This window comes from Oncorhynchus mykiss, chromosome 16, assembly GCF_013265735.2.
Source record: "Oncorhynchus mykiss isolate Arlee chromosome 16, USDA_OmykA_1.1, whole genome shotgun sequence".
Lineage (NCBI taxonomy): Eukaryota > Metazoa > Chordata > Actinopteri > Salmoniformes > Salmonidae > Oncorhynchus > Oncorhynchus mykiss.
Window position 1 is genome coordinate 51,849,403 of NC_048580.1, and position 13,117 is coordinate 51,862,519.

Consider the following 13,117-nt stretch of genomic DNA (forward strand, 5'->3'; position numbering starts at 1 on the left):
TAGCATGCTTAAGGGTGGATTCTGATACGTGTAGAAGCGTGAATGTGGACATGCTGCATCTGTATCTATTGTCCCTTGTGTATTTTGTATGGATGGTCACTTGGTCAATACCAAGCACTTTACATTATGAAAGGGTGAAGTCAATACCAATGTGTAGCACCCACCTTGATAATGCCATGGCAACCATTATGCACTAGCTCATTACACAGACACATACACCGTACGTAGAGCGATGAGGAAGATATCAGACCTAACCTCATACCATCTCCCCCTCTCTTTCCCGTCCCTTCCAGTTCTTCCCCAATGGTAACGCCTTTGCCACGGGCTCAGACGACGCAACCTGCAGGCTCTTTGATCTGCGCGCCGACCAGGAGCTGATGGTCTACTCCCATGACAACATCATCTGTGGCATCACCTCAGTGGCGTTCTCCAAGAGCGGCCGCCTGCTGCTTGCCGGCTACGACGACTTCAACTGCAACGTGTGGGATAGCCTCAAGGCTGACCGTGCAGGTGACCAGCGGGCGGGTGTGAGGGGTTTTTAAAAAACACCCAAATCACAGATCTTGGATCAGTGCACAGTACTCCCAAACCTTAATGGGGGGGGGGGGGGGGGGATGTTTAATAACCGACCCTAAATCTATGGGCCACCTCATCATTGGGGCGGCAGCGTAAGCCTAGTGGTTAGAGCGTTGGACAGAGCGTTGGACTAGTAACCGAAAGGTTGCAAGTTCAAATCCCCGAGCTGACAAGGTACAAATCTGTCGTTCTGCCCCTGAACAAGGCAGTTCCTAGGCCGTCATTGAAAATAAGAATTTGTTCTTAACTGACTTGCCAAGTTAAATAAAGGTAAAATACATTTTATTAAAAAAATGTTAAATCATACTTTGAGGCCACCATGATGACGACAGTACAGTGGAGTACAGTACAGTGGTCAAGCTAGGTTCCTGATGTTATTGCGAAGGCTGTACACATATATTTGACGTCATCAGCCAAAATGCTGTAGGCCCGTACAGCTCCCTGTAGTGGAACAGGGTGGAATGTAGCTAGTGGAGCCAGGGCTGGTGGAGGGGGGGTGGGTTGAAATGGACTAGATGTGGGGAGTCCCTGAGGGACATTGATTTAGAGCACCTAGTGGTCTCTGTGGTACAGAAATTACTGGGGTTCAATAGGTATCAGATGACAGCAGGGTTACTTTAGTTGAGCACATCGGTGGTACTGTCTGCAGCCACGCAATTGATCAGTTTTGTAGCCAGGCTAGTTCCTCAAGCACAGCAGGGATACTTCATACATGCAGCATTACTAGACAATATATAAAGCAGATTGAACAGGAGAATTCCCAATTATCCACCCTTTTCCAGAATTGAGCACTTAGACTTCCTGTCATCGATTCAAAAGCATAGGACTGATGTAAGCATTGGCTAGAGGGAGTTTTCATTGTTAAATCCATGACAGCCATTGTACAAGTGAAGGCTAGTTTGTACAGCAGCAGGGTTTGTGGATGAAGCCCCTGCTGTTTTGCTTGCTCCAGCAGTTGATCTGGTCCCACAGAGGCATGAATTGCTCAGTTCTATTGATTACATATGTGGTCTGGATAAGAGATGGGATGGGTCTGCCACACACACACACACACACACACACACACACACACACACACACACACACACACTTGTACTAGCAACATTTTCTAGTAACTGAGTTTACCGATATACAACAGAATAGAACTGGTACACAGCCACGTCTTTAATGGAATCTTTTATAGAGTGGCGTTGGCTAAGTGTGTTGTGATATATCATGGCCTGACTTCTAACCGCTGACCCTGCTCTGTCCCTAGGTGTGCTGGCTGGACATGACAACCGTGTCAGCTGCTTGGGTGTAACTGATGACGGCATGGCCGTGTCAACAGGGTCCTGGGACAGCTTCCTCAAGATCTGGAACTAGAGTCTGAAGGTAACTGCACAGCGTAGCCGCCCTTCCACCACAAGTGTGCCCGACATGCCATGGCACTCTAAGATATATTGCTGATTTGCTCCACATTTATTTATTGATGCTTAAAGGGATACTTCGGTATTTTTTTATGTACACTCTATATACGAAAGTATGTGGACACCCCTTCAAATTAGTGGAATTTGCTCTTTCAGCCACACCCATTGCTGACAGGTATATAAAATCAAGCACACAGCCATGCAATCTCCATAGACAAACATTGGCAGAATGGCCCATACTGAAGAGCTCAGTGACTTTCAATGTGGCATCTTTGTAGGATGCCACCTTTCCATCAAGTCAGCATGTCAAATTTCTGCCCTGCTAGAGCTTCCCTGGTCAACTGTAGGTGCTGTTATTGTGAAGTGGAAATGACTAGGAGTAACAAGGGCTCAGCCGCGAAGTGGTAGGCCACACAAGCTAACAGAACGTCTGTCCTCCGTTGCAACACACCACCGAGTTCCAAACTGCCTCTGGAAGCAACGTCAGCACTGTAACTGTTTGTCGGGAGCTTCATGAAATGGGTTTCCATGGCCAAGCAGCCGCACCACAAGCCTAAGATCACCATGCGCAATGCCAAGCGTCGGCTGGAGTGGTGTAAAGCTCACCGCCATTGGACTCTGGAGAAGTGACATCACGTTCTCTGGAGTGATTAATCACGTGTCACCATCTGCCTAGTGCCAACTGTAAAGTGTGGTGGAGGAGGAATAATGTTCTCGGGCTGTTTTTTATGGTTCGGGCTAGGCCCTTATGTTCCAGTGACTAGAAATCAACACTACAGCATACAATGACATTCTATGAAATTTCTGTGCTTCCAACTTTGTGGGAAGACCCTTTCTTGTTTCAGCATGACAATGCCCCCTGTGCACAAAGTGAGGTCCATACAGAAATTATTTGTCAAGTTTGGTGTGGAAGAACTTGACTGGCCTGCACAGAGCCCTGACTTTAACCCCATCGAACACCTTTGGGATGAATTGGAACACTGACTGCGAGCCAGGCCTAATCGCCCAAAATCAGTGCCCGGCCTCACTAATGCTCTAGTGGCTGAATAGATACAAGTCCCCGCAGCAATGTTCCAACATCTAGTGGAAACCCTTCCCAGAAGAGTGGAGGCTGTTATAGCAGCAAAGGGGGGATCAACTCCTCGAAGGTGTCCACATACATTTGGTAATGTAGTGTATGTCTCGGTGTCCAGTATGAAGGAAGTTAGAGGTAGTTTCGCTAGCCAATGCTACCTAGCATTAGCTCAATGACTGGAAGTTAATGGGTATATGCTAGCATGCTAGCAGATATCCATAGACTTCCAGTCTGCGCTAACGTTAACAATTGAGCTGGTGCTAGTTAGGAACTTCCTTCAAACTGCATGCAAAGACATAACTGTATCCACAAGTTAATCTGACTCAGGTGAAGTAAATAAAGGGCTTCATTGCCAAGTATCCCTTTAAATGTAATATGTGTATATTGCTGTGGTTCTACTCTGGATATAATTTTTCAACTGGAAAGGTTGCAAAATATCTGGAGGGGGACTTTAACTTCAGTGCATATAAACATCTCAATATGATTTACAGTAACATAGACACCGTAAAGTAAGGCATGAATGCATGGTTGAGTTGAATACTAATGTATTTGTACTTGCTCTGTTTCTCCTGATTTGTTTCATTATGTCCTATAGTTCCTCTATAAATGCCATCTAGTTCCTGTACAGCTATGTCAGTAACCAGAATGAGATAATTACTCGCTGAACACTATGCAGATACGCTATATGAAACTATAATTATACTGAATGTAAACTGGACAAGTAGCCTGTGGTTTCAAATGAGTTACTGTGTATTCACATGTAACACCAACAAGTAAAGATGCCATGTAGTTGCACTTCATAAAGTGGGAATGCAGTCTGAGAATGCAGTCTGTCAGTTGATGGATAAAATGGGTTTCTCTATAGGGAACCATGTACCAGTTTAACTTGGATGAAGATAGCTGAGGAAATGTCAGCTCTGTTATATCGAGGCGAAGTTGAGTTTTGATAACTGGTCATGGGATTTGCTAGCAACAACATTGAGTCACAATCAGTTGACTCTTGTAAAAATGTCAATTCTATAACCGCTTACTGTACCTATGTTTGTCCTGTACAACTGTGGTCCTTCATACTTTTAATAAAAGCTTTTAGTGAATGTATGTATGTGTGTGTGATATATATTTAACCAGGCAAGTCTGTTAAGATATTCTCCGGTTGTGATACAGCCTGGAATCGAACCATGGTCTGTAGTGACGCCTCTAGCACTGAGATGCAGTGCCTTAGACTGCTGAGCCACTCGGGAGCCCAATACATCCACCAACGTCTTCCTCATTTGGGTTGCTTGTACTACGTATGCTGAGATTCAATTGGGTCCGTGCCATCCCGGATCCTTGGGACGTCCCAACTCAATTTAAATTTAAAGTTGTCAAGGTAAGGGTTAAGGTTTAGGGTAGGGACTAGAGGCCGACAAATTATGATTTTTCAACGCCTATACCGATTATTGGAGGACCAAAAAAAGCCAATACCGATTAATCGGAAGATTGAATAATTTTTTATATATATTTTTGTAACAACAATTACAGCAATACTGAATGAACAATGAACACTTATTTTAACATATCAATTTAGTCTCAAATAATTAATGAAACATGTTCAATTTGGTTTAAATAATTGATTGATTATATACAACGCAAAACAAGCTAGTTAACCTAGTAATATCATCAACCATGTGTAGTTAACTAGTGATTATGTGAAGATTGATCGTTTTTTTTTATAAGAAGTTTGTTAGCTAGCAACTTACCATGGCTCCTTGCATACACAAGGTCCTTTTGATGCTGCACTCGCTTAATGGGTGGTCAGCCTGCCACGCAGTCTCCCCGTGGATTGCAACGAAATAGTCCATAATCAGCGTCCAAAAAGGCTGATTACCGATTTGTTATATGAACTTGAAATTGGCCCTAATTAATTGGCCGTGCTAATTTAATCGGTCGACCTCTTCTAGTAGGGACATCCCAAGGACCCCAGATAGAACGGACCGATTTAAGTCTGCACATTTGCCCTGAGATGAGTTGGTGGTTGTATTCAATAAAAAAATATATATAAGTATAGATTTCAGCACCCACACAGGAGCAGCAGTTGTACCGGACAAACATAGGTACAGTGCTTTCAGAAAGTATTCATACCCATTGACTTATTCCAAATTTTGTTACAATCTGAATTCAAATGGGATAGATTTGTATTTTACACATATACAAATCAAATTTATTTATAAAGCCCTTCTTACATCAGCTGATGTCACAACGTGCTGTACAGAAACCCAGCCTAAAACAGCAAGCAGTGCAGGTGTAGAAGCACAATGGCTAGGAAAAACTTCCTAGAAAGGCCAGAAGTAAATGTCAGTTGGCTTTTCATCACCTATCATTCAGAGTATCTCTACCGCTCCTGCTGTCTCTAGATAATTGAAAACAGCAGGTCTGGGACAGGTAGCACGTCCGGTGAACAGGTCAGGGTTCCATAGCCGCAGGAAGAACAGTTGAAACTGGAGCAGCAACATGGCCAGGTGGACTGGGGACAGCAAGGAGTCATCATGCCAGGTAGTCCTGAGGCATGGTCCTAGGGTTCAGGTCCTCAGAGAGAGAGAGAGCATACTTAAATTCACACAGGACACCGGATAAGACAGGATAAATACTCCAGATATAAGACTGACCCTAGCCCCATGACACATAAACTACTGCAGCATATATACTGGAGGCTGAGAAAGGAGGGGTCGGGAGACACTGTGGCCAAGCCCGACAATACCCCCGGACAGGGCCAAACAGGCAGGATATAACCCCACCTACTTTGCCAAAGCACAGCCCCCACACCGCTAGAGGGATATCTTCAACCACCAACTTACCATCCTGAGACAAGGCAGAGTATTGCCCACAAAGATCTCTGCCACGGCACAGCGCCAAACCGGACAGGAAGATCACGTGACTCAACCCACTCAAGTGACGCACCCCTCCTAGGGACAGCATGGAAGAGCACCAGTAAGCCAGTGACTTAGCCTCTGTAATAGGGTTAGAGGCAGAGAATCCCAGTGGAGAGGGAAACAGGCCAGGCAGAGACAGCAAGGGCGGTTCGTTGCTCCAGTGCCTTTCCGTTCACCTTCACACTCCTGGGTCAGACTACACTCAATCATATGACCTACTGAAGAGATGAGTCGTAAATAAAGACTTAAAGGTTGCGACCGAGTCTGCGTCTCTCACATGGGTAGGCAGACCATTCCATAAAAATGGAGCTCTATAGGAGAAAGCCCTGCCTCCAGCTGTTTGCTTAGAAATTCTAGGGACAGTAAGGAGGCCTGCGTCTTGTGACCGTAGCGTACAAATGTACGGCAGGACCAAATCGTAAAGATGGGTAGGAGCAAGCCCGTGTAATTCTTTGTAGGTTAGCAGTAAAACCTTACCAGCCCTTGCCTAAACAGAAAGCCAGTGTAGAGAGGCTAGCACTGGAGTAATATTTTTTTGGTTCTATACATTTATACATACATAATACATTTTTTGGTTCTAGTCAAGATTCTAGCAGCCATGTTTAGCACTAACTGAAGTGTATTTAGTGCTTTATCCGGCTAGCCGGAAAGTAGAGCATTGCAGTAGTCTAACCTAGAAGTGACAAAAGCATGGCTTAATTTTTCTGCATCATTTTTGGACAAAGTTTCTGATTTTTGCAATTTTACATAGTTGGAAAAAAGCTGTCCTTCAAACAGTCTTGATATGTTTGAAAAGAGAGATCAGGGTCCAGAGTAACGCCGAGGTCCTTCATAGTTTTATTTGAGACTGCACACCAATCAAGATTAATTGTCAGATTCAACAGAATATCTCTTTGTTTCTTGGCACCTAGAACAAGCATCTCTGTTTTGTCTGACTTTAAAAGTATAATATTTGTCACCACCCACTTCCTTATGTCTGAAACACAGGCTTCCAGGGAGGGCAATTCTGGGCCTTCACCGTGTTTCATCAATGTACAGCTGTGTCAGATAACATTAGCAGTGAAAGATAACATTATGTTTCCGACTGACATCACCAAGAGGTACAATATATAGTGAAAACAGTAGTGGTCCTAAAACGGAACCGTGAGGAACACCGAAATGTACAGTTGATTTGTCAGAGGACAAACCATCCACAGAGACAAATTTATATCTTTCCGACAGATAAGATCTAAACCAGGCCAGAACTTGTCCGTGTAGACCAATTTGGGTTTCCAATCTCTCCAAAAGAATGTGGTGGTCGATGGTATCAAAAGCAGCACTAAGGTCCAGGAGCACGAGGACAGATGCAGAGCCTCGGTCTGACGCCATTAAAAGATCATACACACATAATACCCCATAATAACAAAGTGAAAACATGTTTTTATAAATGTTTGCTAATATTTTGAAAATTAAACACAAACATCTCATTTACATAAGTGTTCAAGACTTTGTAAGAGCACCTTTGGTGATTACAGTTTTTTTTTTTTGAGTGTATCAGCTTTGCACATCTGGATGTGGGGATTTTCTCCCATTCTTCCTTGCTGATTTGATCAAACTCTTAAGTTAGATGGGGAGCGGCGGTGAAAAGCAGTCTTCAATGGGATTCAAGTCAAGGACTTCAACATTTTTGTTCTGAAGCCATTCCGCGTTGCTTTGGCTGTATGCATGTCCTGTTGGAATGTAAATCTTTGCCTCAGTCTAAGGTCCGTTGCACTCTGAGGCAGGTTCTCATCAAGGATTTGCCTATATTTGTCTCCATTCATTGTTCTCTCAGTTCTTACCAGTCTCCCAGTCCCTGCTGCTGAAAAGCTTCCCCATAGCATGATGCTGCCACCATGCGGTAGGGATGGTGTTAGACGGGTGATGCGCTGTGCCATTTCTTTTTCTAGACATAGTGCTTTGCAAAAAGGACAGTTTTATTTTTTGTTATCAACCCACATAATATTTTGCGTTGTGCTTATGAGTCTTTCACAGGCCTTTTTGTAAACTCCAGGTGTGCTGTCATTTGCCTTTTTCTCCTGGGTGGCTTCTGTCTGGCCGCTCTCCCATCTTGGGTTCTTGGCTACATCCCTAACCAAAGTCCTTCTTGCCCGGTTGCTCAGTTTGGTCAGATGGCCAGAGTCTTGGTAGTTCCATATTTTTTCGACTAGGACCCAAAGTTGCAAAAAAAGGCATTGTTTCTTATGCTGGTCATCATTCACAAGTGATAAGCTTATATTGTCACCCATCAGACAATTTTTTTAAATGTATTGTCTTTACATATACTAAATAATGTGTGAAATTTGTTTTAATTTAGAATTGACCATTATCATGCACCTGTATCAAAACAGGGACAGAGGGACAAAATACATGTCATCTGTGCACTTAAATAGCAAATGGACGCTTTTCGCGTAGTTTATTTTCATGACAGCAATGAGCAATAAGCAATGTGCTTAATTTAAATTTAAAAAATATGAGATATGGTAGGCCTAGCCTATAGAAAGCTGATCCTATTTTTAGTAGAGGCCATCATTCTGTTTTCTCATGCAATTGCAAAGCCTATTGAAATGTTAGATTTCCAAATACTTTTGCATTCATGTCAGTGATAATATATTAATAGATTACTAATGACCATGAGCAACACCAGAGCTTGGAGAAGCTTAATTACCGTGACTGCCTTCATGACTCGTGACCACCGTTGTGGCAGTAATACGGTCACCGCAACAGCCCTAGCCCCAGGTGGACTCCCAAGTTGTAGCAATATCTCAAGGATGATCAAAGGAAATTGGATGCACCTGTGCTCAATTTGGACTGTCATAGCAAAGGGGTGTGAATACTTATATAAATGAGATTTCTTTATTACATTTTTAGTACATTTGCTAAAATATCTAAACACATTTTCACTGTCAAGGTATTGTGTGTAGATGGGTGAGAGGGAAAAAAATCGATATCCATTTTGAATTTAGGTTGTATACTTTCTGAAGGCACTGTTTCCAGAATTGACATTTTTTTACAGGAATCGACTGATGGTGACTCAATGTTATTGCTAGCAAATCCCTCGACCAGTTATCAAAACTCAACTCCGCCTCGATACAAGAAGCGGAGTTGATCGTTTCTCAGCTAGGATATAGATTGATCAAATGTATTTCCGAGTGGAGTGTATATATTTAGTAGTACTGGATATTATGTTCTCTACAGTCGTGGCCAAAGGTTTTGAGAATGACACAAATATTAATTTCCACAAAGTTGGCTGCTTCAGTGTCTTTAGATATTTTTGTCAGATGTTACTATGGAATACTGAAGTATAATTACAAGCATTTCATAAGTGTCAAAGGCTTTTATTGACAATTACATGAAGTTGATGCAAAGAGTCGATATTTGCAGTGTTGACCCTTCTTTTTCAAGACCTCTGCAATCCGCCCTGGCATTCTGTCAATTAACTTCTGGGCCACATCCTGACTGATGGCAGCCCATTCTTGCATAATCAATGCTTGGAGTTTGTCCGAATTTGTGGGGTTTTGTTTGTCCACCTGCCTTTTGTGGATTGACCACAAGTTTTCAATGGGATTAAGGTCTGGGGAGTTTCCTGGCCCTGGACCCAAAATATCAATGTTTTGTTCCCTGAGCCACTTAGTTATCACTATTGCCTTATGGCAAGGGGCTCCACCAAACTGTTCCTAGATGGTTGGGGGAAGTTGCTCTCAGAAGATGTGTTGATACCATTCTTTATTCATGGCTGTTCTTAGGCAAAATTGTGAGTGAGCCCACTCCCTTGGCTGAGAAGCAACCCCACACATGAATGGTCTCAGGATGCTTTACTGTTGGCATGACACAGGACTGATGGTAGCGTTCACCTTGTCTTCTCCGGACAAGCTTTTTTCCGGATGCCCCAAACAATCGGAAAAGGGATTCATCAGAGAAAATGACTTTACCCCAGTCCTCAGCAGTCCAATCCCTGTACCTTTGCAGAATATCAGTGTCCCTGATGTTTTTCCTGGAGAGAAGTGGCTTCTTTGCTGCCCTTCTTGACACCAGGCCATCCTCCAAAAGTATTTTCCTCACTGTGTGTGCAGATGCACTCACATCTGCCTGCTGCCATTCCTGAGCAAGCTCTATACTGGTAGTGCCCCGATCCAGCAGCTGAATCAACTTTAGGAGAGTGTCCTGGCGCTTGCTGGACTTTCTTGGTCGCCCTGAAGCCGCCTTCACAACAATTGAACCGCTCTCCTTGAAATTCTTAATGATCCAATAAATGGTTGATTTAGGTTCAATCTTACTGGCAGCAATATCCTTGCCTGTGAAGCCCTTTTTGTGCAAAGCAATGATGACGGCACATGTTTCTTTGCAGGTAACCATGGTTGGCAGAGGAAGAACAATGATTCCAAGCACCATCCTCCTTTTGAAGCTTCCAGTCTGATATTCAAACTCAATCAGCATGACAGAGTGATCTCCAGCCTTGTCCTCATCAACACTCACCCCTGTGTTAACGAGAGAATCACTGACATGTCAGCTGGTCTTTTTGTGGCAGGGCTGAAATGCGGTGGATTTTTTTTTTGGGGGGGGGGGGGGGGGAATTCAGTTAATTTGCATGGCAAAGCGGGACTTTGCAATTAATTGCAATTCATCTGATCACTCTTCATAACATTCTGGAGTATGTAAATTGCCATCATACAACCTGAGGCTACAGACTTTGTGAAAATTAATATTTGTGTAATTCCCAAAACTTTTGTCCATGACTGTAGTCTGAATGTGTCTGCTGCATCCTGGAGGTGAACATGGGAGTTGGCCAACAATGAATTGTAGCTCACCATTGATGACTAAGTTTGGAAATTTAAGAGGTTAATTGTCTACAATTACTATGCACTTTTAGGAGGTACTTTTGTTGCAAATAACAATAATGCACATTTTCTTCTTTGTGTCCCGCCTTTTTTCAGATGGCATCTGGACTCCGAAGTTCAGTGGAAGACTATTCCAAAATGTTCAATTTTATTGCATATCCAATCTTCTCAAAACCATGAAACTGACTCCAACCCCCAAAAACTACCAAGGGAAAAATTCTCTCCTTATTTAAAAGAAGAGCACAATTGTTTCACTCAGCTAAAAAGATGAGGAATTTCAGTGGAATAGAATGGGGGAGAGAATTGTGCATTCCTCCTGGGACCATTTTCTGATATTGTGTCATAAGAAAATACATTCACCCCCATGCAAATGTGTAATCCATCTTCAATACACAGGTTTGAGTGAAGGTAATCTACACAACGGTGATTTAACTCTTGATAGCTTTTTGGTCATGTTTATTTTTTCCCCCACCTTTATTTTTGGTTCAGGGAACTAGATCAGTGACCTGTTGGTAAAATGAGGATTGAGAGCTTTGTTTTATCAGTCTTGATATAGTTTAGAGTCAAGTTTTGTAGGTTGGAAATAAAAATGACAAATTATCGTCATCTTAATCACATCAGAAAAAAAGGCAAGAGAATTGAGCTTCAGCAGGGAGTCGAGTCCATGAGCCACCAACAGGAGGATCTGGCCATTCTGTATATTTAGTCCCAAGATACTTCACTATTTGTTTATTTTTTTCTGTTTAGTCACATGTTTGTTTGCACAAATTTAAACTTTGCATGTATAGAATAATGTTTCAAGAAAAGTTAACTAACCAAGCATATTCTGTTTATGATAATGAATGCTCATTTTCAAAATGAAAACAAACAACATTTTAACCATTCTCTTCACCTTTTGTTGGGCGACAATGTAGAATAATTAAATGAAGATTAACCCATTGGTTCACTTTCTTCGTTTTATTTCTGTTTTGTTACCCTTTTGATGACCGTGGTTGCGACCGGAGAAGTGATTTCGTTGGGTAGGGAGGCCTCTACTTATTACCCCGGTTTCATTCAACAGAGGTGCCCATTCCGTGCTTGGAAATGCAGTAACTACTCTGTGAATGACATGTTGTATAAATCAATGTTTGAAAATAATGATAATGAAGCTTTTTAAGTTAAAAAATAAAATAAAAAATATTTTGGCTTTCTGCCATGGGTGGGTTAACTCTTAGAATCGCATGCTGTAGAATTGCTTAAAAAGAGGTGCATATAGAACTAAGTCCTTTTGATGTTTTTCTTTAAGAAAATAACCTGTTAAATATATCATTACAATGGTATTTATCTTGTTTTTGGCTACTGTGCATACATAATTCAATTAAAATGTCAATCCTATGCACTTGAGAGAAGCAAACACCACAGCATAACAAATGGTTACCTGGTCTTACAATATTCATTCTTGGGATGGATTCCTTGATAAAAGTAATGTAAACATTTAAAACATATGCACACACAAATGGAACAAATACATTTTCATTCCTTCTGTAGCAAACAAATTCCAGTGACAAAGAAAATAAACATTTTGTAACAGGTTTTTTTCTGTCCTTTAATAATAAAAAATAAAAAACTTGCAGCATTTGAATGACAGAATTTTCTGTTCCCCTCCTTGTGTAAACACTTTCTTTAGCAGTAGTGGCATTTTTTTCCCCCCATTCTGTTTTTTCTTTGCAAAATTCTGTACAAAAATGTGCTGTATTTGTGCGTTAGGCCTGGAGTTGGCAACAAAGAAAATCAATACAGAAATATTAAATAAAATTCCTTTTCCTTTTCTTGCCATGAAATAACTGTAGATCTCTGCACCCAGCTGTTCCCTTCTCACCTTTTGTATTTAAATTTAAAGTCAGTCAGTGTACAACCGAAAGCTGGCTGCAAGATAGAAACTATATTAAAATGTACTGTTATTTAAGATGAAATAAAAAGCAGTTTGAGATGATCTGTTGTGTTCTGAGTTTAATTCTGCAAATGTGTGATTATGCAAGTAAAAATGTTAGTTATTGTAATTACATTGAAGTCTTGTAATTTCTACTTTTAAAATACACTGTCATTATAGTTATTGAGGCATAGCAGTTAGAGCATTGGGCCAGTAACCGAAAGGTTGCTGATTCGAATACCTGAGCAGACAAGGTGAAAAATCTGTTCTCTGTGCCCTTGTGCAAGGCACTTAACCCTAATTTGCTGAAGTGGTGGCATCCAACTATGGCTGACCCAGTAAAACAACACATTTCACTGCACCCTATCCGGTGTATGTGGCAATAA

The 13,117-nt window shown here is 41.9% G+C and overlaps 1 protein-coding gene across 3 annotated transcripts in view; it reads left to right on the top strand.

The window, feature by feature from the left end:
* Positions 1–12,794, top strand: part of LOC110492222 (guanine nucleotide-binding protein G(I)/G(S)/G(T) subunit beta-1) — a 59,136-nt gene extending 46,342 nt beyond the window's left edge. For 2 of the 3 annotated variants that reach the window (XM_036947184.1, XM_036947186.1), the window contains exons 9-11: positions 294–510; positions 1,832–1,947; positions 10,919–12,794. In XM_036947184.1, coding sequence (XP_036803079.1) covers positions 294–510; positions 1,832–1,938 — 324 coding nt within the window. In that variant the 3' untranslated portion in view covers positions 1,939–1,947; positions 10,919–12,794. Of the gene's footprint in view, positions 1–293; positions 511–1,831; positions 1,948–3,922; positions 4,156–10,918 lie in introns of those variants that run through there. The other variant, XM_036947185.1, reaches the window with a different exon arrangement.
* The last annotated feature ends 323 nt before the right edge of the window (positions 12,795–13,117 follow it).